The sequence below is a fragment of the Bubalus kerabau genome, chromosome 5 (genome assembly GCF_029407905.1).
Source record: "Bubalus kerabau isolate K-KA32 ecotype Philippines breed swamp buffalo chromosome 5, PCC_UOA_SB_1v2, whole genome shotgun sequence".
Classification (NCBI taxonomy): domain Eukaryota; kingdom Metazoa; phylum Chordata; class Mammalia; order Artiodactyla; family Bovidae; genus Bubalus; species Bubalus kerabau.
In genome coordinates this window covers 91,745,292-91,770,091 of record NC_073628.1, presented here as the reverse complement: position 1 = coordinate 91,770,091, position 24,800 = coordinate 91,745,292, and the positions used below count along the sequence as shown (strand labels likewise).

Here is a 24,800-nt window from a genome sequence, read left to right as displayed (position 1 = left end):
TAGATATACTACACTTAATTTGTCCACTCATCATTTGTTGGCTATTTGGGTTGTTTCTGCTTTTTGTCTATTATGAACAATGGTACTATTTTACTAATACTTGCAAAAAGATTTAAAATATTTAGGAGGGTCAGTGGGAAAAACATTTGACTAGGAATTCAGAAACCTAAAAGGTCCACTTTAGCTTAGGAAGTAATTCCATGTTCACTAAAGATCTGACTAAAATTCCTTTGACTTTCAACAGTTGATAATTTTATATATACTTTTGTCTTTTTCAAGTGTTTAGCTTAAGACCAAAGTCCTGCAGCAGAAGAAACATTAGGTTATTACAACCATACATTCTACACTGTAGTTAGGAGGTGCACTTAACTATTGCAATTCATCTTAATTTTTTTTTAACTTAGTCTACTGTACAGTTTGGAGAATACTTAAAACTTCAATTTTATATTGCTCCTCTTTGGAGAAAAGATGCTGTCCATTATACCAAATGACAGAAATCCTAATAATAAAAAACAATAATCTGAATGTATTGTACTGAGGAAATATTTTCACTTTTCTCTGTGTTACTTCTGGCAGGGAACGGACAAATCCTTAAATCTTGCCATTTGTCACCTCAATCTAAAAATCATCTTGCTCCTTTCTTATACATAAAGATGACCTTTAAGGAGGACGTTTAAGGATCTGGAAAATTCTAGATGACCGTTTTAACCTGCTTGAAAGTGGAAACAAACATCCTATTTCCTCTGACCCATTCTCTTGGACAATGGAGGTTTTAATTTTTCATTGAAATATAATTGATTTACAGTGTTGTGCCAATCTCTTGTGTACAGCAAAGTGACTCGTAATACACATATGGACGTACTCTTTTTTTGAATATTGTTTTTCACTTATGGTTTATCACAGGAAATTGAATATAGTTTCCTGTGCTATACATTAGGATCTTATTATCCATCCTCTATGTAATAGTTTACATCTGCTAATCCTAAACTCCCAATCCTTGCCTCCCCCACTCCACTCCCCCTTGCCAACCAGGGGCCTGTTCTCTAATTCTGTGGGTCTGTTTCTGTTTTATAGGTATGTCCATTTGCGCCATATTTTAGATCCCACATATATGTGATATCGTGGTATTTGCCTTTCTCTTTCTGACATATTTCACTTAGTATGATAATCTCTAGTTGTAAATGTTTGGTTTTGAATGGATGGGGAATCTTAGGGACAAAAAACTGGTAACTAATTAACGTGCTTATCAACAAGTGAAACCACTTCTGGACATTAACAGTGAAGAAAATAACATACAGCAGTATACTTCTCGCGGAGAAGTCACTGGCGACCCACTCCAGTACTCTTGCCTGGAAAATCCCATGGACGGAGGAGCCTGGTAGGGTGCAGTCCATGGGGTCGCTAAGAGTCGGACACGACTGAGCGACTTCACTTTCACTTTTCACTTTCATGCAGTGGAGAAGGAAATGGCAACCCACTCCAGTGTTCTTGCCTGGAGAATCCCAGGGACGGGGAAGCCTGGTGGGCTGCCGTCTGTGGGGTCGCACAGAGTCGGACACGACTGACGCGACTTAGCAGCAGCAGCAGTATACTTCTAGAACTTAACAGAATACATACCCCTCAAGAGACAGCTAAAACCTAGGAAAATTCATAACCAAGAATAACCTTCCCCCAATTCTTACTAACACCTGTGAAAGTTGCGGATGAGGCGTGGATTTCTTGGTCGTTTCCCCGGAAACCGCAGCCACACACGTCGTTTGCCCGCACCTTGAGGAGCGCCTGTAGAGACAGGTGTTCTTCGGCTGTTTTGCGCCTGCGCAGGCCCACTGCGCCCACATACTGAGAGGCCCGGATGAAGGACAAGGAGACGCGCCGTTGCCATGGCAGCCGGGTCCTGGCCGCTGCGGCTCAGGTGCTGGGGTTTCCCCTGCCTCTTTGTCAGAGCTTAAAACGAGGAGGAGAGGAGCACGCCCCCGGCCATCTTTGTGACTCCAGCCGCTGCGTCTTACACAGGCAAGAGGGGATATAGAGGGAGCTAAGGGAAGGATGATGCAGAGATATCTACGGAGGGAGGGAGGGTAAAGGGGTAATATTCTGGGACAGCTGGGAGGAAAGGTGGGTAGAGAAGCGAGTGAGACTTTGTGTTGGCGCCTCATCCTCTGAGTCTGGGGTCCACAGAGCTTGGCTCTGGCCCGGAAGCCTGGCAGTTTCGCCTTGTTTAGCTTTGTTTGAGGGAAGCCCCTTGGAGGGTAGCTTCATTTCTAATTTTTGTCATATTCTTTCGCCTCATCCCTGGGAGAAAAAAAAGTCACTCTTGAAATGTTAGTTTCCATGAAGAGGCTAAGACATTGAGTTAGTTGGTGGTACCTTGGGACCTTGTATAGAAATGAAAATTACCACAGATGTTTGTAAAATATTACTTATCATCATTCTATGTGACAGATTATTATGACTTAAAAAATATACTCATGGAATCACAGTCTTGGCAGGATGTAGAAGTAAGAATGGGCCATATGGCCTCAAGATGTTATTATGGGTTCGCTTTTGCTTAAGTACTTATTTTATATGATAAAGAAGTTCTATTTGACGTTCTTCCCATTTTCTTAGATTTTGAGCTTAAAATAGTGTAAGACAGTAGTCAATAAATTAAAGTATGATTTAGTTTTTTGAATCCTGAAAGAAAGTATCAAAATTGTGTGTATTTGTGGACCTAGTTGGGCTTCCCTGGTGGCTCAGATGGTGAAGAATCCACCTGCAGTTAAGGAGACCCGAGTTTCATCCCTGGGTTGGGAAGATCCCCAGGAGACGGAATGGCTACTCATTCCTTTATTCTTGGTTGGAGAATTCCACCGGACAGAGGAGCGTGGAGGGCTACAGTCCATGGGGTGGCCAAGAGTTGGACACCACTGAGCGACTAACACATGGACTTAGACTCACAGTAAAAGATCTGCAGTCACATACCCACATGGGATTTAGCAGATACGTAGGAGGAGGGAATTAATTTCTGTCTCTTGCTTAATAGTTAATAGTTCCCTATTAAGAGGGTTGTTCTGGCCTAAAACAGGTATATAGATTTTTGCTGATAATACACATTGAATGCATGAAAGTCATAAGAAATATGTATTAGTTTGTGTATGAAACTGAATATGATTCAGTTTGTGTGAGATGTATTTTTGTTCCAGAATGTTTACTGTGTACCATATGGCCAGTACCGTGGGGATGAAGATGAAAAGAAGTGAAGGGGACTGATTATCCTGTGACGCATTTGAAAAAGGCTTAAGGGACTTGGTAACGCGAGTTTATGATATATGTTCTTTGTTTACTTGGGAACCAGCCATGACTTTTTTGAAGTTATAGGGAAGGAATGGCACTTCTTGTTTGATAAACTTCATTTACTTCCCTGAGTCACTTCAACTATGGTTTTTTTCTTTTGAATTACAGCATAATAGTTTAATTTCATAATAACCTAATATGTTTAATTTATAATTATTTGATTTTTATTTATTTTGATGATTCTGTGTTTTAGTTTTGAATTTGAGTTTTCACATGGTTGTGAGATACTTTGAAAATAATAATATGTATTTACTAAAGTTTTCAGGCAACCATTTATTTACAGTTGAGACTATGTTTTAATAAAACTAAGGGAAAGCACTGTTGAGTTCCGTAGAATTCTTATTCTAACAATTAGTTATGTAACGTAAACATCTTGAAATAATAATTTCCCAGATTTCTGATCAGAAAATGAAGCATATTATCCTAAGGCATTTGTGACTGTGAAAAAGTTTTATTTATGTGTTTTGGGTTACAGTGAGTTTTAGTCTATTCTACATCATTCACGACACCCTTACTTTGAGTGGTTAGGTACATAAACACAACAGCTTGCATGATTTAGCCTGTCTTGTGGCTTGTTGTTTAGTCTCTAAGTTGTGTTTGCAACCCAGTGGACTACAGCCTTCATGCCTCCTCTGTCCATAAGGATTTCCCAGGTGAGAAAACTGAAATGAATTGTCATTTCCTCCTCCAGCAGATCTTCCTATTCCAAGGATCAAACCCGAGTCTCCTGCATTGGCAGGTGGATTCTTTTATCACTGAGCGACCAGGGAAGCTCAGGCAGTGATAAACTCACTCTGGAATACTGATTTGTTTTCTTTAGATCACTTCAAAATATTATTGCTCTCAACCTCTGATTTATGAATTATTGAAGCATTACTTTGACTCTTTTAAGAAAGTCTATTTCCTATTTTTTTAGCTGAAAATAAATAAATAGAAGGAATTACAGTCCAACTAATACAGTAGAAATAAATTATAATTATGTGGTTGAATAATTAATATTTAGTGTACCTAAAACTAACTTTGTCTTGAGCATTAAGGGGAAGTAATATTAAGAACTCTGCAGGGTAAAGGTGACATTTAAGTGAAATAGAATTTTAAGTCTTGAATTTAGTTATTCAGACAATGATCATTTATTTTATTTCTGACTTTTAAAAATATTTATTTTTCATTGATGATTGGTTTACAATATTGGTTTGATTTCTGTCATATATCAGTATGAATTAACTATAGGTGTACATATATCCCCTCCCTCTCAAATCTCCCTCCCACCTCCTGCCCATTCCTACCCCTCTAGGTTATTACAGAGCCCCAGTTTGAGATTATTTATTTTAGACTAAGCATTACCATGGTACTCTACATTTGTTTGAACATTCTCTTGAATTTCATAAGTTGGCAGTTGATTGCTAATTTGCATGTTATAATAAAGGTTAAAATAAACCTTAAGGGTCATATAGCTCACCTCTTTTTGTAAAGCTTTAGTCTCCCTTTAAAACATGCTATGATCAGCTTCTGAGCTATGTATAAACGTTTGATCAGCAGAGAATGCAGCTCACTTCAGGACAAGTTTGAAACTGTAAATTATGCCAAAATTTGCTCCTGAGTTTCTAGTCCTTGGTACTGGTCTTACTGTTTGAAATTATGCAAGTCCAACTCTTCTTCACAGAATGACTATTTAAATATTGTAAAGAAGTTGTCATGACTCTTCTTTAGGGGATTTCTCTTCTTTAGGCTGACATTCCTAAGGTTTTCAAATAGTCCTCAGAATCTGACTTTTAAGGCATTTTATTCTCATAACCTGCCTTTGTCCCTTCTCCTTGTCTTTTATCCCCTTTTCCCCTGGTTTACCAACCTCTGAATGTGTTCCAGTTTCTTTTGTTCTCTAAACTGTAGAAAACTGGATACAGAGCTTTATGTTATCTGTTCTTTAGCCAAGTCTCAGTCTTGGAGCCCATTTATGTTTTTGTTCTCATAATTTTTTAAATTGAAGTATATTTTATTGAAGTATTCTTGATTTACAGTGTTGTATTAGTTTCCGGTGTACAGCAAGCTGATATACACACACACACATATATATACACAAACACATAAATACACACAGACTTATTTATATTCTTTTTCATTCTAGTTTATCACAGGATATTGAATATAGTTCTTTGTGCTATGCAGTAGGGCCTTCTTGTTTGTCTGTTTTATACATAGCAGTATGTATCTGCTAGTCCCAAACTCTTAGTTAATTATCTCCCACCCCCTTTCCCTTTTAGAAACCATATGTTTGTTTTCTATGTCTATGAGTATGTTTCTGTTTTGTAAATAAGTTCATTTGTGTCATACTTTAGATTACACATACAGGTGATATCATATGGTGTTTCTTTCTCTTTCTGGTTTGCTTCACTTAGTAAGATAATCTTTAGATCCATCCATGTTGCTGCAAATGGCTTTATTTCATTCTTATTTTTTGTGGCTGAGTAGTATTCCACTGTATATATGTACCACATCTTCTCTATCCATTCATCTCTTGATGGATACTGAGGTTGCTTCCATGTCTTGGCTATTGTAAAGAGTGCTGCTGTGAACATTGGGGTGCCTGTGTCTTTTTGAATTGTCTCATTCTTTTAACTTATATCACACATAGTACTGAAAACCCTTATCTCTTCTTTTAGCTAGTGCTGGTACAGCTAGTGGAAAGATGGTCTCCCACATGCTTTCATTATCATTTGATGGAAAAAATAGAAATCTTGCTTTAGTAAAATTGGTACCTGGTTAGGTGGTCTGGTCAAACTTTTTGGAAGAAGTGAAGCTAATGGCCACAAAAAGCTTGTGGATATTTATCAAATCAAACATAATACCTCTCATTTTATATCTTTAAAAATATGCCTAGATTTCACATGTTCTTGACATCTGTACTTTCTACTTCCAGACAAGTTTTTAGGTAACTTAATCTTGGTGTTAGAGCAAGAAAAGGCAGATACAGAAACAGGGTCCCAGGTGTTTGGGGTCCTGCAAATCATATTTCTACAGTTCTTTGAAATTGGACCTAAAATTCTAAGTATATTTACAAAGCATTGCTCTTTTTGTTTTTGTTTAAGTCAGTAGTGGAAAGTATGCAGATTATTGCTGTATATTTCTACCTCTGGCTATTTCGTGACAATTAGATATACATAAACAATTTTCCCTCAAGCTTTTTCTTTTTGAAAAGATAATATGACATCAAACTGACCCCTTCTGTCTCCTTTTAGAACCTTCTCCAGGGGCACATTTATGTTCAGGTCATACTGGGAAATTCCATGTACTTTTATGTTTGTTCTTTTTCAGATTGTTCTCTTGTTTGGAGTAGATGATGAACTCTCATATCAGTATTCAAAACACATCTCAACTTGCCTTGATATTTCCAATTTTAAACTTAGTTGCTTTTTTATTCTTCCTTCCACAGTCCTTTATACCTTTGTCCCACTTACCTGCATTTTCAGTTTATGTTTTGCCTACATTTGGAATGTATATATTTGACTTACATTTGTCTTCTGTATTAGGGCTCAAGAGCATATTTTATAATTTTTAGAGGCATGTTGTAGGTGTTCAACAAATAGGTCTGTTAACATTGTAATGTATATTCACATACATATATAGTATGCTCACACACACAAAGACATGTTATAAGTAAAGATTGACATGCATCTTTCATTTGAAAAATTATGGGCCAATAATTAGGGCTTGGAACTGACCTCAATTTTCAGATAATTGTATGGTTTGTTTTTTAAAAAATAACTAAATTTATACACCATTTTCACAAACATTTATTAACTTTCACCTGACATTCTTATTTATTGTCACTGCCTTCCAGATAGTAGTAGGCATTACAGTTTGTTTTTTATATAAAAAAATATTTTATTTAGAACTTGACAGCAGTTTGACTTCTGTGGAAATTAGCTTTTACCGTAACTAAGAGTCAATTGTTACATAGTTAAAAAAAAACCTCTCAGATCAGAAATTATAATTACACTGAATAAATTACCAGAAGGATTGAGAAACTGAGGATCACAATTAGTATAATCATTTTAATTTGAATATAAGAAAATGTGTGTGAGTAAGACTAAAAAGCTGATTCATCAGCTCAGACCTGGACAAGGAGTTTTAATGATTGGCAGGGGATGTGGAAAATCCTTCTCTGATACTCAGGTAGTCTTCTTATATCTGCCTTATTAAATCTCCTTGTATATTAGGCTGTCAGGAATTGGGGGGAGATGTAATGGTTATTAGGAGTGGTATACCTAGAAAATGAAGATCATGGCATCTGATCCCATCACTTCATGGGAAATAGATGGGGAAACAGTGGAAACAGCGTCAGACTTTATTTTTTTGGGCTCCAAAATCACTGCAGATGGTGACTGCAGCCATGAAATTAAAAGACGCTTACTCCTTGGAAGAAAAGTTATGACCAACCTAGATAGCATATTCAAAAGCAGAGACATTACTTTGCCAACAAAGGTCCGTCTAGTCAAGGCTATGGTTTTTCCTGTGGTCATGTATGGATGTGAGAGTTGGACTGTGAAGAAAGCTGAGTGCCGAAGAATTGATGCTTTTGAACTGTGGTGTTGGAGAAGACTCTTGAGAGTCCCTTGGACTGCAAGGAGATCCAACCAGTCCATTCTAAAGGAGATCATCCCTGGGTGTTCTTTGGAAGGAATGATGCTAAAGCTGAAACTCCAGTACTTTGGCCACCTCATGCGAAGTGTTGACTCATTGGAAAAGACTCTGATGCTGGGAGGGATTGGGGGCAGGAGGAGAAGGGGATGACAGAGAATGAGATGGCTGGATGGCATCACTGACTCAATGGACGTGAGTCTGAGTGAACTCCGGGAGTTGGTGATGGACAGGGAGGCCTGGTGTGCTGCAATTCATGGGGTCGCAAAGAGTCGGACACGACTGAGCGACTGAACTGAACTGAACTGATACCTAGAAAATGTCTGGCCTTTGTAAGTCTCTCTTTTAGGATATACTGATATGTTTATTCTGAACATCCCATAAGTTGTGTTTCTATGTGTTAATTAGCTTACCTTTAGCATTAATCTTGGAGAAGGAAATGGCAACCCACTCCAGTGTTCTTGCCTGGAGAATCCCAGGGACGGCAGAGCCTGGTGGGCTGCCATCTATGGGGTCGCACAGAGTCGGACACGACTGAAGTGACTTAGAAGAAGAAGCATTAATCTTCATACTCCATACTGCCCCTAAAGTGGACATGACGTAATACCTTATCTCTTTTAATCTTACAGCATTATTCTTTAACAAACAGAAAATGAATGAAAATAAAGATACTGATTCAAAAGACAGTGGAGAATATGAAGATGACTTTGAAAAGGACCTGGAGTGGTTGATTAATGAAAAAGAAAAAAGCGGTGCCAGCATAATGGAGGTACATATAAATTGCCAGCAGCATTCGTAGTAATCATATTAACAAGTGTTTTGTAGTTCTTGAGTTGTTTTCACATGTATTATCTCATTTAAACCTCACAAAATTTCTTTGATATACATAGAACGAGTAGCATTATTCCTATTTTAGACATGAAAAAATTGAAGCATATAGAGTTTAAATGTTGTGTCATAAAGCATAGGGTTAATTAGTGAGAGAACAGTGATTAAATTAGCACTTAAAGCTAAAATTATAATTAAAAATAAAATTATAATTTATATAATTCAGTAATACAATTTATTGCATCAGAAGTAAAAAGCAAATACAACTAATGTCTACTTTATGTGAACTTAGGTAAAATCAGGGGATTTACTTTCAATATACATAAAAAATAAAGCAAATCCTCAAAAACATGGTCTTTCAGCTAATATTTGAAACGTTAAGAGTGAATTTTAGGGGAATGAATATACAGAAAAAAATAAAGGGTCAAAGACCGAGACACAGGAATATATGTAGAAAAAAGTGGATCCATTAATCATGATTCTGTACTATTTATCAGACATGTAGTAGGGCTATCTAGGAAAATGAACCAGTTTCTGAACTCTAGAAGGTTCTGTCTCTTTTTACTTATATACAATGTGTATGTATATCTATAATATATGAGTGTATATATATATATACATACGTATTGACACTGAAAATGAAAGAAAGTGAAAGTGTTATTCGCCCAGTTGTGTCTGCAGCCCGCCAGGCTCCTCTGTTCATGGAATTCTCCAGGCAAGGATACTGGAGTGTGTAGCCATTCCCTTCTCCAGGGGATCGTCTTTACCATCTGAGCCACCAGAGAAGCTCCTACTGACACTAATTATATATAATTTTATTAAAATATATAACTATTATACATAATGTAATTAATGTCAATAAATAGGGAAGTAATGAAGAAAAGGACCAAGACTCGGATAAGACAGGTGACTTGAGAGGGATGTTGATCAAAGTATTTACAGCAGGAGCCAGTTTGAAGAGGGTTAAGGAAAAGACTACAAGGAGATGAAGGCTGCAGGTTTTGTTATCACAACTCTCTCTTGGTTCTATCTTGCTTTCTTATGCAGTGGAGAAGACAGATGAGATAGATAACATTTGGAAAAGGCAACAGAGTAAAAAGTGAAGACTTTTCTAAGATGGCTTTTACATGGTGGTTTTATGCATCTTTAACAGAAAAATAATCAGAATAAGTAGAGGAAGAGATGAAAGAAAAGTGAAAGTCGCGCAGTCATATCCTCTTCTTTGCGACTCCATGAACTGTAGCCCGCCAGGCTCCTCTGACCATGGAATTCTCCAGGCCAGAATACTGGAGTGGGTAGCCATTCCCTTCTCCAAGGGATCTTCCCAACCCGGGATCAAACCCAGGTCTGTCACACTGCAGGCGATTCTTTACCATCTGAGCCACCAGGGAAGCCCAGAGGAAGAAATACCAGAGCAATAATGCTGAAACAAGGTCTCATGACTAGCAGGATATGAGATCCACAGCACAGGGTTAAAGAATTAGAGAAATTATAATGATAATTCATTGCCTTATTGCTTATTCATTCATTGAAAAGTAATGATCACTTGGCCATGTGTCAGAGGCTGTTCTAGGTGCTGTGGATACAGCAGTGATTAAAACACAGTGCTCTAATGAATCTTGGTCATTTCAGTGGATTATTAAAATCACTTTTTCCTTTGAGGCTGGTAGGAAAAAATGGATGACAGAGAAACAGGGGTGAGGGTTAGGGGAAGATTTTATTGTAGTGGATTTTAAAAAGAAGTAAAAGCTAAAGGAGAATTTGAAAACAGATACTGTAGAAATGAACCAGAGAATAAAATAAGGCTAAAAAGAACAATTACACTGCAGAGATCTTAGTTTAATTTTAGTTACTTGGTAGTCATTTTAGGGGGCCACGTTGATTTGCTTATTGGACTTACAGCAGTATTGTCCAGGTTAGGAAGAAGAGGCTCTTAGAATTGGTGACTAAGCTAGTAAAAGAGGAAGGGAATTTTAAAGGGCTTGATGACAGCAGGACATAGTAGCCATTACTTAGTAGATGTGGAATAGGGTTTTGTGAAAATACTGGTTCATGGTTCATGTGGGATTAAATTTTTTTAAAAAAGTAAGACCAAGTTATATAATGGTGTTTAACATAGATTACTGGAGCCTCTGAAGATAATTGAGGAAGGAAAATCTGATCCAGAGGTAAAAAGTGACTTGGAATTTGGGTATAGATTATGCAGGAAATAGCAGCAGTAATAATATGAAAAGATCATAGGAAACTCCGAATGATGACTTGACCAAAGGCTGTGACCTTGTAATGGTCCTGGGGAGAAAGATATCTTTTTGAAAAAGTACAAATATTACAAGGAGAAAACATTTAAAAGTATATTCTTCTGAAAATGTAAAAGGAGGAATATTTTATAGAGGGAGGGATAATAATATTGTACTGTTTGTAGTTACATTTTTATACATTGGCATGGAATCTTTAAAAAAAGTAATCACTGTAGTACTTAGCAACATCAAATTCAGATTTAAATTTTTCCCCAATTTTTTTGCTTTTTTCCTTGGGGAAGTAAAATATGAATTAGAAAACTATGAGTGATAATATGAGCAGGAAGCATGTAACTTTTCCCATTCATAAAATAAATTATGAGTATGGACATCCATTTTGGATTGTCTACATATGAATGGACAAAGAGTCTCAATTTTTACTGAAAATGAATCTCATCTCTCTTTTTCTAGATGGCTTGTGGGAATGAAGAGAATATTAACCAAGACTTAAAAGAGAATGAAATAGAAATAGAACACACCAAGCAGCTTTCTGATCCTGATAAATCTTTGAAGGATGAGGTTTCACTGAGAAGAAATGACTTTATTTCTGTACCAAGTATTCAACCTTTGGACCCCATATCAGATTCAGATAGTGAAAACTCTTTGCAAGAATCCAAACTAGAAAGCCATCAAGACCTGGAGGAGGAAGAGGATGAGGAATTAAGGAGATATATTATGGAGAAAATTATACAAGCCAACAGACTTCTACAAAATCAAGAACCAGTGAATGATAAAAGGGAACGCAAACTTAAATTCAAGGACAAATTAGTTGATTTAGAAGTTCCTCCTCTGGAAGACAGTGATACTTACAAAAATTATTTTGAAAATGAAAGTAATGTGTCTGGAAAACTGTCACAGTTATGTATTTCCAATGAATTTGGACAAGAAAATGTGATCCTGTCACTTACTGATGGAAATTGTGAAGAAAACAAGGATAGGAAAATCCTAATGGAGAGAGATGGAAAGTTTGAACTTGTGAATTTACAGGACATTAAGAGTCAGGGGGTTTTGCCTCCCATGAATAATGCTAATAGTACAGAAGGTGAACCTCAGCAATTGTCACCCAGATCTCCCAATTCATCTGTCAGTGGCATCAAGAAAGAAGAGCCAGTAGCCAAAGTACATGCTCTTGCTCCCTCATCAACAGAAGAGCCACTGACTTACATCCCTCAGCCACCACCCAACCCCAAGACTTACCCAAGCTCTGCTGTCAACTCAGATCGAAGTAAGGGGATCAGAAAATCTAACCAGAGGACCCAGTCCGCAGATGTGTCTCCAGCGACCTCAACATTCTGCCTCTCTCCTCGACAGAAAGAACTGAAAAAACGACTAGAACAAAAGAGAGAAAAGCTGAAGAAAGAGGTGAGAGCACAAGTGGGCATTATATTGAAAGTAGAATATGTTTCTATGTTTTATAAATTCAGTAAGAATTGACATGGTTCTTCAAATGTTTGGATACATGCACTTGCTTGTTTTTTTCCTGTTGTTAAATTAAATGGTTAAGTGTTAACAATCTGTATTTACGGAACAAGCACCCTGATTACCCTGGTCCTTTCTTGTGAAGATCACAAAAGCATAGTAATAAATGACTTGTGTTAGAGCTAGAGGAGATCTCAGTGATGGTTTCATCTGATCCTTTCCTTTTAAAGGTGAGGCTCAGAGAAGTTAAGTGACTCCTGAAAATAATCTCGATATGCTGTGCTGTGCTTCATCGCTCAGTTGTGTCTGACTCTTTGCGACCCTTTGGGCTGTAGACCGCCAGGCTCCTCTGTCCATGGGGATTCTCCAGGCAAGAATACTGGCGTGGGTTGCCATGCCCTCCTCCAGGGCATCTTCCCAACCCAGGAATCAAACCCAGGTCTCCCACATTGCAGGTATCCACCATCGGAGCCACCAGGGAAGCCTATGAATACTGGAGTGGGTAGCCTGTCCCTTCTCTAGGGGATCTTCCCAACCCCCAAACCAGGGTCTCCTACATTGCAGGTGGATTCTTTACCAGCTGAGCTATAAGGAAAGCCCAATTTTGATATGAGATAGATGAAAATCAGATGTCAGATGAAAAAAATGAAGGCAGAAATTTGTTGGGGTTTAGAAGGCAACAAAGGAATTAGATTATAATTCTCTGGTGTGTGTGTACGTATGTGTGTATATTTCATACATCTTCCAGACTACTGGATGGAAGAAATTTTCACATATTGGGGTACGGGGAATTCTGGCTTATACATGATTTGTCTTGAACATTATGCACTACCTGGGAAGCCTCCTATGCTGACTAGAACAGCCTATCTATTAGAACAGCCCCTCTGCTTTCACCATTGGGGAAAAAAAAAATATTTACCAGATTGTTTAGAATGCTCCTTGAAGATAGGATAAATGCGCCCCACCTTCCCATGACACTCATGCTAGTTCTCCTTTGAAGATGAGGTTCCCTTCCCAGACACCAAGGCCATACTGAATTACTGTGTACATGTTAATCTGTCTCTTTTGAAACCTTGAAGGAATGTACCCCTGTCATATTTGATATTTCACGTTTTTTGTTCTGACAAGATAAAAAACTGTGGTTCAGGCATCCAGAATGGAGCTGGGTGGCCATTGTGGATATGGTTTCAGATGTGTTCCTGTATCACCGAGAACCTGAATTTTCTGAACTGTGTCAAACTCAAGTATATCACCAGACCTCTTCAAAATACCATCTGCCAGCTTCAACCTGATGGTCTCAAGGTCTCCCCTTGTAGTTATTTAACCATTTCAGATACCAGCCAATCCTTGCTTAAGAAGTACCCTTATTTTTTGCTAGCTTCAATCCTAATCCTGACAAACAACTTCTGTGATTTGCTTTTTTTGCCTATATATATGCCTCCCCTATTTTGTAATGCCATGGAACACAATCCAGATGCTTCTTGAATTTGTGTCTCCTGGGCAATAGTCCTCAGTGTGGCTGGAATAAAACTCTTTCCTGTTCCTCTTATAGATTGTTATCAACACTACATTTTCTTGATTTCAGGGATTTTCGTTTTAATTTAAGAATAGAGCCTAATAACCTAACTGAAATGTCTCCAAGATGCCCTACAGAATCCAAAATTATTATTTTGAGGGGGGGTTGCTTCTAAAGAGAATGCTGCTGCTGCTAAGTCGCTTCAGTCGTGTCCAACTCTGTGCGACCTCATAGACGGCAGCCCACCAGGCTCCCCCGTCCCTGGGATGCTCCAGGCAAGAACACTGGAGTGGGTTGCCATTTCCTTCTCCAATGCATGAAAGTGAAAAGTGAAAGTGAAGTCGCTCAGTCCTGTCAGACTCTTGGTGACCCCATGGACTGCAGCCCACCAGGCTCCTCCATCCATGGGATTTTCCAGGCAAGAGTACTGAAGTGGGGTGCCATTGCCTTCTCCACCTAAAGAGAATAAAAGTGTTTTATAATTGAAAATTCTAAGTACTAAAACGGGAATTTTCTCTGAACTACATAAATCAGTGCCCTGATTCTCTGTTTTACTGAATACCAGATAGCATTAAGCTGAACCACATAAAATGTCTAACTGTAAATACCTGACGGCAAAAGAATCACAGTTAATAGAACATAAGAAGAAACCTTAAAGATTATTTCATAGGTGAAAAACTAGTCCAGAAAATTTAAATAACTTTACCAAAGTCCCATGACATGTTTGTAGCAAAGTCGAAATCCCAGTTTTCCTGTCATGTTGAGAAGTTGCTGCTGCTGCTAAGTCACTTCAGTCGTGTCCGACTCTGTGCGACCCCATAGACGGCAGCCCACCAGGATACCCCGTCTCTGGGATTCTCTAGGCAAGAACACTGGAGTGGGTTGCCATTTCCTTCTCCAATGCATGAAAGTGAAATGTGAAAGGGAAGTCGCTCAGTCGTGTCCGATTCTCAGCGACCTCATGGACTGCAGCCCACCAGGTTCCTCCATCCATGGGATTTTCCAGGCAGGAGTACTGGAGTGGGGTGACATTGCCTTCTCCATTGAGAAGTTGAGAAGTGGTATATTTTCCACTTATGTAGGAAATGATCAATGGAAATTTCTGGCATTTAAATCAGGAACTCAAATTAGCAGAAAAAGATTAAGAAATGAAGTTACTAAGAACATGTTGTAACCTATAGCACACTTTTAGGCAGGAAATCTGAAAGGGTGCATACTTAGTAAAATTTAGCTTAGTTGGCTGCTGAAATTTGAATTCTCGTTAGACTCAGCTTCCTTGGTTCAGGTATGTTATAGGTACATAAAAGGATCTGTTAACTCAGAACCACGTGGTAATATAAAAGAATTTGTTGAGAATAACTGAACTACTTGTTTGCTGCATACACACACACGTTTACATGTGTGCTTCTGTATATATTTCTGTAGAAGTTATATAGGAGGTTTTATATAATGTCAGCGTCTTTTTCACTAATGAACTAATGGTAATCTTTAACGGGTATGACTAATGGATAGTTCGTTTTTCTTTTGATCCTCTTTTTTGGGTGTCACACACTGTTTTGGGATATACCTTTCTCATGTCAGGATCCTCATAACTAAATTTCACTTTGGTTATGTACTAGCTCAAGGCATGGTCTTTAAGTGCTAAGACTTTAAAATATTTTCAGCTGGTTTCAGGAGAAGGCTTTCCTTTTTGATGCCCTGCAAAATATTTCCTAGGGGCAAATAGGGCTGCTCTACTCCATCTCTCTATACTAAGTGCATCATCTCACTGTTCTCTTTGGCAGCTGCAGTGTCTGTGCTTTGGCTAATATCATCTGTTTAATCCAGATGTCCTGTCTGGAAAAATAATTGTCCTACAGTTATTCATGCAAGGCATCCCAAATCCTTTGGTAAAAGAGAGCTAAAATAAATATAAAATTTAATACTTAGTAAATTCACATATTATGTAAGCTCCATTATAAGGGCTTAGAAAATGGTATACAAGTTTTTAAAAAGACGTTTTATGCTATTAATTGTATAGAATTTTTCCTTCTACATTTTGTTCTATCAAAAAGGGCTTGCTATACTGTCAAAACACATGGAAAGAACTCTGAATTCATTATTTGAAAACAGTTTAAGCATGGATTCTATCATTCAGTTTATTTCCATACTAAAATTTTAGTATTGAAAGAGACTTATGAGCTTGTTAGTACAACTTCATATTATAGATGAGAATACTGAGTTAAATGGTTTGCCCAAATTAACATAGTATGATGGCAGTATGATTGTTACTCAGATCTCTTAACTTCCACCATGGTGATATTTCCACTAAGACTTGCTGCATGTTCCCAGTTACTGTTTTATAGCTCTTCATAACTGGTTTAAGTAAATACCTCCCTTAAAGTTTAAGTAACTCTCTTTTATAACATCACTTTAATAATTCAGTTAAAGAAATTAATTTTGTTCTTATAGTTAACTGTTTAAATATTTTTCTGATAGCAAAAATGTTACTTTATGGATATACACTAGTTGAAAATGTTTTTAAACATTCTGATAAAAAATCTCCAACACATATGAAGGTACAGTTAACCCTTATGTCTCCATTACCCAGATTCAAGAGTCATTGAGATTTTGGCTTATTTGCGTCATCTCTTCCTTTTTTGGCTGAAGTTTTTTTCAAAGCAAGTCCTAGACAACCAATCATTGCTCACTTGTACACTTTAGAGATGACTGTATACTTCAAAAGGAAAATGATAATAGCACTGGTTTCGTAATCACAATGTCATGTGTCACAATTAACAAATTTAACAATAGTCTAAAAATGTTTAAGGCATTTATAGTGCTTCTGTAGACACCATATTCGTGCTTGTAGAGTGAGAGTGTGTGTGTGTGTGTGTGTGTGTGTGTGTGTGTGTGTGTGTGTGTGTTTGGGGCAGTCTTTTGCATAGCTGTGGTTTTTGAGGAGTTAAATTCCAAGAATAAACTAGGAAGCGAAGGAGAGATCCAAGAAATTCTTGAACAGCATGTTGCATAGTGTAGATTTATGTAATTATAGACTTTACCTTTACAATTTATCTGAAGTCTTCCTTTTTTTCCCCTAAGAAAATTGGAGGCCCTGTTTTCTTTAGGGAGGCCCAATTTACAGATGGAAATTTTTAGAGGGAATTCTAATGTCAGACATCAAAATATCTCTCTCTACTTTGATAACATATATAATTTTATTAATTTTTCATTAGTGTGTTTGGATATTCTTTCCCCCAGGAAGATCAAAAGAAAATAGAAGAAGAAAAAGAAAAGAAAAAAGAAAATGACATGGTATTTAAAGCATGGTTGCAAAAGAAGAGAGAGCAGGTCCTAGAAATGAGGAGAATTCAGCGAGCAAAGCAGATTGAAGACATGAACAGTAGAGTAAGTAGTCCTTCTTCATGAAAAATAAGTTCATACATGTATGAAAGCTGGATTTATTTACAGAAGGGAGTCTGACTATCAGACTAAAAGCCTAAAGAATAAGTAGAAAAAGTGGTCCAAGAACTACCCTTGCAAAAGATGCAACATGCAAATAACTTTATTACATAATTAAATTCTAAGAAGCCTTGTAAAAATCAAATGATTCTTATTTTATTCAAACAGTTAAAGCACAGAAAAAAGGAAAGCTACCAATTCATTTTTTTCAAGATATATAACTTTGATATTTAAATAGGACAATGTACACAAAATCTCTACAGATTGGTCTCACTTAAGAGTAGATGTATAGGAATCTTATGTGAAAACTAATGAAGCGATTATATTATTTAATTTTTTTAAAAATTTGAAATATACAAAAAGCTCATAAGAAAGTAAAAAAAAATCATCTATATCCCTACTATTTAAAAAATGTATATAAACTAAAGGAGAAGGCAATGGCACCCCACTCCAGTACTCTTGCCTGAAAAATCTTATGGACGGAGGAGCCTGGCAGGCTGCAGTCCATGGGGTTGCTGAGGGTCGGACACAACTGAGCGGCTTCACTTTCACTTTTCCCTTTCATGCATTGGAGAAGGAAATGGCAACCCACTCCGGTGTTTTTGCCTGGAGAATCCCAGGAACAGCGGAGCCTGGTGGGCTGCTGTCTATGGGGTCGTATAGAGTCAGACACGACCGAAGTGACTTAGTAGTATATAAACTAAAAATTGAAAATTCAATCCTAACCCCTTCCAGGCTCATCTCCTAGTGGTAACTGCTTTTAACAGTGTGCTGCAAATCCTTGTAGCTTTTATTTTTATTTACATGTTTATCTGCTAAAAATGTATTATGTGGTTGGGTTTTTTCCATTCATTCATCAAGGACATATTTCTAGATCATTGCATTTAGATCTCTTTTCAAATAGCTCCATGTTATTCTACTTTCAGATGTAACTTATTAAACCATTCCTCACTTGTAGATATTTAGATTGATTCTAATATTTCTCTATTAATTAACAGGGCTGTTGTGAACATGTAAATTCTATAGGAGAACATCAATATTCTGTAAGAGGGTTTCTTGGAAATTTATGACTTATTGGATGTCCAGAATGAAAGTTGTGGTTAAATATGCAAAGTTAGCCTCCTAAAAGTTTGTATTAATTTATAGTCCCTCCAGCAGTATGTAAGAGCAAATGTTTAATATATCCTGTCTAACACTGTATGTAGTTTATTTTCTTATTTTTTTCAAATTAATATATATGAGTGTATATGAGGATGTGTTTTCTGTGAATTTTCTATTTGTAGTCTTGTCTTTTCTATCAGTTTTATTTTTCTTGTGCTTCATTGCTCAGTCATGTCCGACTCTTTGCGACCTCGTGGACTCTAGCCCATCAGGCTCCTCTGTCCATGGGGATTCTCCAGGAGAAAAAATTGGAGTGGGTTGCCATGCCCTCCTCCAGGGGATCGTCCCAACCCAGGGATGGAATCCAGGTCCTCCTGCATTGCAGGTGGATTCTTTACCAACTGAGCCACCAGAGAAGCCCAAGAATACTGGAGTGGATAGCCTATCCCTTCTCCAGGGGTCTTCCTGACCCAGTATTTGAACCAGGGTCTCTTGGATTGCAGGCAGTACAGATTTTAATCCTTGTCTATTATGTCTGTAAATATGTTTTCTTTGACTAACAAAATGATGTACTTTTACATTATTTATTATGCTATTTATAGAAATTTAGCTTTTATAATCTTGGGATGGACAGTATTTTTTCAGGTAGTAAACCTGAAACCATGAACTAAAAGAGAAACTATTGAGAAATTTGACTGAAACTGGATAGTAAAATAATAGCATGCTATAACCAAGTACTGTTTATGTTAGAAAGGAAATTATGGACCAATAATAACAAATCTATTAATATATTTATTACAAAATAGGTAAACAAAAATAATTTGTCTATATTGAAAGATATAGAAAAAGTATATACTCATATTTACTAGCATTTATTTTTAATTTTTTCTAATAAAATGTGGATTACAGGATAAATACTATCTTAGGAAATATTATAGGTATATCCATTAAAGTCAGAGACAGGTAAGTCTCCCTTCTATAATAAATAATTTTATTCTGGGAGTTCTATCCAGTATATTAAGAGAAAAGGAAATGAGGTAATTTTTACATGTAGCAATTCAGTTTTCCCAATTCCATTTATTGAAGAGACTGTTCCTTCCTCATTGTTATTGTTGGTTTCTTTGTTGAAAATAATTGACAGTATATGCACGGGTTGATTTCTGTGCTCTCTATTCTCTTCCATTGATCTACGTGTCTATTCTCATGCCAGTACTATTAATATACTATTTGATTGCTTCAGCTTTATAATATAGATAAAAATCAGGAAGTGAGATGCTTCCAGCTTTGTTGTTCTTTCTCAGGATTACATTGGAGGTTTGGATCTTATACAGATTTTAGGAGTTTTTTTCAATTTTGTGAAAAATTCCATTGGAACTTTTATGTAATGAATTTTAGATTGCATGGACAATTTTTAGATAGTATGGACATTTTAACAGTATTAGTTTTTCTAGTCCATGGTCATGGAGTATCTTTCCATTCATTTGTATCTGCAGTTTCTTTCATCAATGTCTTTTTGCTTTCAGCATATAGTCTTTCACCTCCTTGGTTAAATTTATTCCTAGGTACCTATTTCATTCTTTTTTTATGCTATTTTACAAGGCCTTGTTAATTCTCTTTCATATAGTTTGTTTTTAGTGTATTGAAACACAGTTGATTTTTATATATTGATTTTGTATCCTGTAGCTTTACTGAATGGTTTATTAGTTCTTTTTCTTTTTTGTGGGGAGGGGTGAAGTCTCTAGGGTTTCTGTATATAATAATAATATGTAATGTGCAAATAGAGCAATTTCACTTCTTTCTTTCTAATTCAAATGCCTTTTATTTCTTTTTCTTGTCTGATTGCTCCAGCTGGGACTTCAAGTATGTGTTGAATAAAAGTAGTGAGAATGGGGATTCTTGTCTTGCCCCTGATAGTATGATGTTAGCTGTGGACTTGTGATATATAGTCTTCATTATATTGAGGTATATTCTCTCTATACCCAATTTTTGAGAGCTTTTATCATGAAAATATATATTTTGTCAAATGCTTTTTTTGCATCTATTTAGATCATCATATGATTTTTATCTTTCACTTCGTTAATGTGTATAACACTGATTTATAGATTTGAACCATCCTAGCATCTCTATTGGAGAAGGCAATGGCAGCCCACTCCAGTACTCTTGCCTGGAAAATCCCATGAATGGAGGAGCCTGGTAGGCTGCAGTCCATGGGGTCGCTAAGAGTCGGACACGACTGAGCGACTTCACTTTCACTTTCACTTTCATACATTGGAGAAGGAAATGGCCACCCACTCCAGTGTTCTTGCCTGGAGAATCTCGGGGACGGGGGAGCCTGGTGGGCTGCTGTCTATGGGGTTGCACAGAGTTGGACACGACTGACGCAACTTAGCAGCAGCAGCAGCAGCATCTCCATAAAATCCCACTTGATCATTGATGTATGATCTTCTTTAATATACTGCTGAATTAGCTTTTCTGATAGTTTGTTGAGTATTTTTACATTTAAGGAATTCATCAAGCATATCAGCCTCTAATTTTGTTTTCTCGTATTGTCTTTGTCTGGCTTTGGTATCACAGTAATTCAGGCCTCTTAAAATGGATTGCAAGTGTCCTCTCCTGTTTATTGGAAGAGTTTGAGAATGATCGGTATTAATTCTTCTTTAGATTTTCTAGAGGCCATCTGGTCTTGGACTTTTGTTTTGGGGGAGATTTTTGATTATTGATTCAGTTTCATTACTAGTAATCAACCTGTTCACATTTTCAGTTCTTCCTGATTCAGCCTTGGTAGATACTATGTTCCTAGGAGTTTATTCCTTTCTCCTCACATCTCCCATTATTACTGTCTTTCCTTACCATACTTTTCTTTTGAACCTGACGTAACAGTCAATCAATCCTATATTTCATCTTATCTTGAACAACACTGCCCAATACAACTTTCTGTGATGATGGTAACACTGTATCTACACTGTCCAGTAAAGTGGCTACTAGCCATAATATGACTGTTAAGTACTTAAAATGTAGCTAATGTGACCGAGATCCTGAATCTCTAATTTTATTTAAGTAGTTACTTGTGACTAGTGGCTACTGTATCATACAGTGCATGTACAGAATGTATGAGAAAGGGAGCCTTGTTTCCCCAGCCCCCACCTTTGGTGCATCCTAGTAGCTCTGTACAGGTAGATACTGTATGTAGTAGATGCTCTGTAAATATCTGTTGAATGAATAGATGAACAGTGGTACCCATCAATCCTGTCTGACCCTGCATTCCTAACTCTTTTAATCTATAGTTGCAGATTGAACACTTCTTAGTAATCTCCAGATACTCCCAAACTTTCAGGTGTTCAGCAATGGTCTTGTAGGTCCATAGGACCTCTTCACAAAGTTCTGCATTATACACCAAAGATTCTAGGTTATATAAATTATATAAATTAGACTGGAGCATACTTGGCAGTGTGGGCTACAGATAAAGGAAAACGCAAGGTGTAGGAGCTCTCTATCACAGAACTCAGATGTGGCAAAGGTATTAAATGAATGCATTTTTTCCTTTTGTATTCTAGCCAGGCATCCATATAATGAGTCATGCTTTTTCCAAGGCTGAAGAGCCGCAAAATCTTTCCCTTTGCTCTCTTTACTTTCCCAAATAAGAGCTCTTTCATCTTTTGAAAACTCCTTGAGGATAGTATCCATCATAAAGTTTGAAGAACCATACAATAAGCTATTCCCACTAGCCCATTCTTATGACAAAATCCTCATGGCAATTATCCTTATGATAAAATTCTTATGGTTGAAAATCCTCATTGCCATGCTCCATAGTAATAATTGCATTTTTGGAGATGGGCTTGGCAGATGCTCTTAAAAATGAAAGAAGAATTTAAAAGTTGAATAACACAAATGTTTGGGTCATTGGTTTTCAATTCCATTGGAGCTTCCATGGAGCTTACTTCAGTAATTGATACCAATACCTCACTCATACTGACTTTATATGCTTGTGTCGGTGTGCAAAATTATTTTATTGTTTTTTCAATAATTATTGAATAATTTCAATAATTTCAATATTATCAAAGGGCTCAGTTTTGAAAGGTTTGCCAATCACTGCATCTTGACATTCTCCATTTATTGATTACCTCAGTAAGACTTTTGAAAGAAGCCAGAGGGCAGTGAGTGTTGATTCAGAGGTCATATATTTGGTTTGGATGCTAAGAGTGCAAGTAATGAGACTGGTATTGTTATGAACAGTTGGTGAATAGGACATGTATTCTTGCAGGGCCTTAAAAAGTAGTTTTCATTTCTTTAAATTAAGCAAAACTTACTTTTGCGAACAGCAGGAAAACAGAGATCCACAGCAAGCTTTTCGATTATGGCTTAAAAAAAAGCATGAAGAACAACTGAAAGAAAGAAAGACAGAAGAACTGCGAAAGCAAGAGGAGTGCTTAGTCTTCCTTAAAGAAACAGAAGGCCGTGACAGGGCCTTTAAACAGTAAGTCAAAGGAAGGGCGTTTCCCGTCCTCCTCATGGGCAATTTAGAAAATTATATAGTCAATAAAACTTAAAAAAAAATTAATCCCTTACATTATATACCTATAGTTTTAAAGCCACAGTTTTAAATTTAACTCCATACTTTGCATAATATCTATACCATTCTTTCAAGATATGTTTTAATACTAAAACTATTTCTTAATGGCACCAGTGTGATAACTTTTGATAGCCTCCCATTGATTGATTGATTTTGTTCATTGCTTGGAGAAGTGGGCCAAAGATTGGTTACAGCTTCTCCTACTTAGTCCTCAGAAAACTGAATAAAGAGTTGCACTTAACCAGTAAGTATTTTTTCTGTAAAGAGGAGGAAGATCTGTACAGACCAGATGAAAAGGGGATTTAGACACTTGTTTTGGTAAATGAAGGCAAACCCAGCCTCCTTTCAGTTGCCTGGGTAAGAGTGTAATACCTGGCTTATTCTGAGGAAACAGATCTGGCTTCATAATTTTGCCAGCAAGACTTGGGAAAGGGAGTGGAAATTTAGTCCATTGTTTGAAGTTCATTTCTTTCTTTTCTGCTATCTTCCTCTTTCTTAGTTTCTTTGCCTCTTTCTTTCTTTCCTTTCCCAGTTGACCCCTAAGGGACTGCATTTAGTTTGCTCAAACTACTATCCAGTTCAGGACCACCCAACATTGGATTAGAGGTTTCTTAAGTCTCTTTTATGCTAGTGCGGTCATTTAGTTGTTTGGATTTATTTCTGAAAACATATATACACACATGCACACACCACATATGCACTTTCATACCAGAGATGTAATATATATAGTTATTTTTAATGTTATTTAACCTAAGCAAGCTTTATAGACTTAAATTTGTTAGAATGTGGGCTTTCCCTTCACCTTTTTTGATATTTTTCTTCTTAGGCTTATTTTTCTATTTTAAGGAGGAATTATTTTATTCACTGAAAAGCAGGAATTCTATGATTTCTCTACCAAGAATAGCAAGGCAGCATTTCTGCATACTGCTAAATAAATTATATGGAACCAGTCAAATACTTAGTTGTTTAGAAAATCTTATTTTAAAAAAGATTTAAAAATCATTTTACATATGACCTATGTATGCCACATGTAAAATAGTTTCTAAATCCCTTTAAAAAATTTTTAGTTGGCAGTTTCATTATAAGACAAACTTAATTCAAATATTTGATTGTAAATGTTACCATGCTTTCCTAGTGTGAGCCTTTGGTATAAGAATGAAATTTTTCAGTTAATACTAGTTTGTGTTGTGATCAGAGCATTTCAATATAAAGAAGTCCAATTTCCTATAATTGTCTATAGTAATAAATGTATAGTGTGAAGATATATTCAGGCTGATACCAGATCTGATTATGTCTCTCTCTACAGATGGCTAAGAAGAAAACAGATAGAAAAATTAGCAGAGCAACAAGCTGTCAAAGAAAGAGCTAGACAGCTCCGACTAGAAGCAAAGCGGTCTAAACAGTTACAGTGCCACCTATATAATATGTCAGAAGCCAAATCTTTCCGTTTTACTGATCATTACAACTGAAGGTATTTATTAAATCTTCATTTGGAAGCTGCTGTCCTCAAAATTTTGGATATCATTTCTTATGGTAATACCTGTGTGCTTTGGTTATACTCTAAATTATGGAAGTGCTACTTATCTTTTGGTGGTGTTGATGGTGAATTTATCTTATTTCCTTTAATAGAAGAGCAAAATAAATTTATCTTGCAGCA

The 24,800-nt window shown here is 36.8% G+C and overlaps 1 protein-coding gene across 3 annotated transcripts; it reads left to right on the top strand.

The window, feature by feature from the left end:
• The first annotated feature begins 1,861 nt into the window (after positions 1–1,861).
• CCDC181 (coiled-coil domain containing 181) lies at positions 1,862–24,800 on the top strand. 3 transcript variants are annotated; one of them, XM_055582181.1, is made up of 6 exons: positions 1,862–2,013; positions 8,601–8,740; positions 11,508–12,458; positions 17,272–17,418; positions 22,893–23,047; positions 24,450–24,800. In XM_055582181.1, the coding sequence occupies exons 2-6, from the start codon at positions 8,624–8,626 to the stop codon at positions 24,610–24,612; spliced, it is 1,533 nt and encodes a 510-aa protein (XP_055438156.1). In that variant the 5' UTR covers positions 1,862–2,013; positions 8,601–8,623; the 3' UTR covers positions 24,613–24,800. The 3 variants fall into 3 exon arrangements, with proteins under 3 accessions (XP_055438156.1, XP_055438157.1, XP_055438155.1); XM_055582182.1 differs by lacking the exon at positions 1,862–2,013 and adding an exon at positions 3,180–3,288 and having other exon boundaries at positions 22,896–23,047; XM_055582180.1 differs by lacking the exon at positions 1,862–2,013 and adding an exon at positions 3,180–3,288.

What these genes read in the sequence shown, in the direction of transcription:
- CCDC181 (XM_055582181.1), top strand. Translation starts at nt 8,624, where the DNA reads ATGAATGAAAATAAAGATACTGATTCAAAAGACAGTGGAGAATATGAA. An exon ending in GAGAAAAGCTGAAGAAAGAG is followed by an intron (nt 12,459 to 17,271) that starts GTGAGAGCACAA and finishes TCTTTCCCCCAG; the next exon opens with GAAGATCAAAAGAAAATAGA. An exon ending in CGTGACAGGGCCTTTAAACA is followed by an intron (nt 23,048 to 24,449) that starts GTAAGTCAAAGG and finishes CTCTCTCTACAG; the next exon opens with ATGGCTAAGAAGAAAACAGA.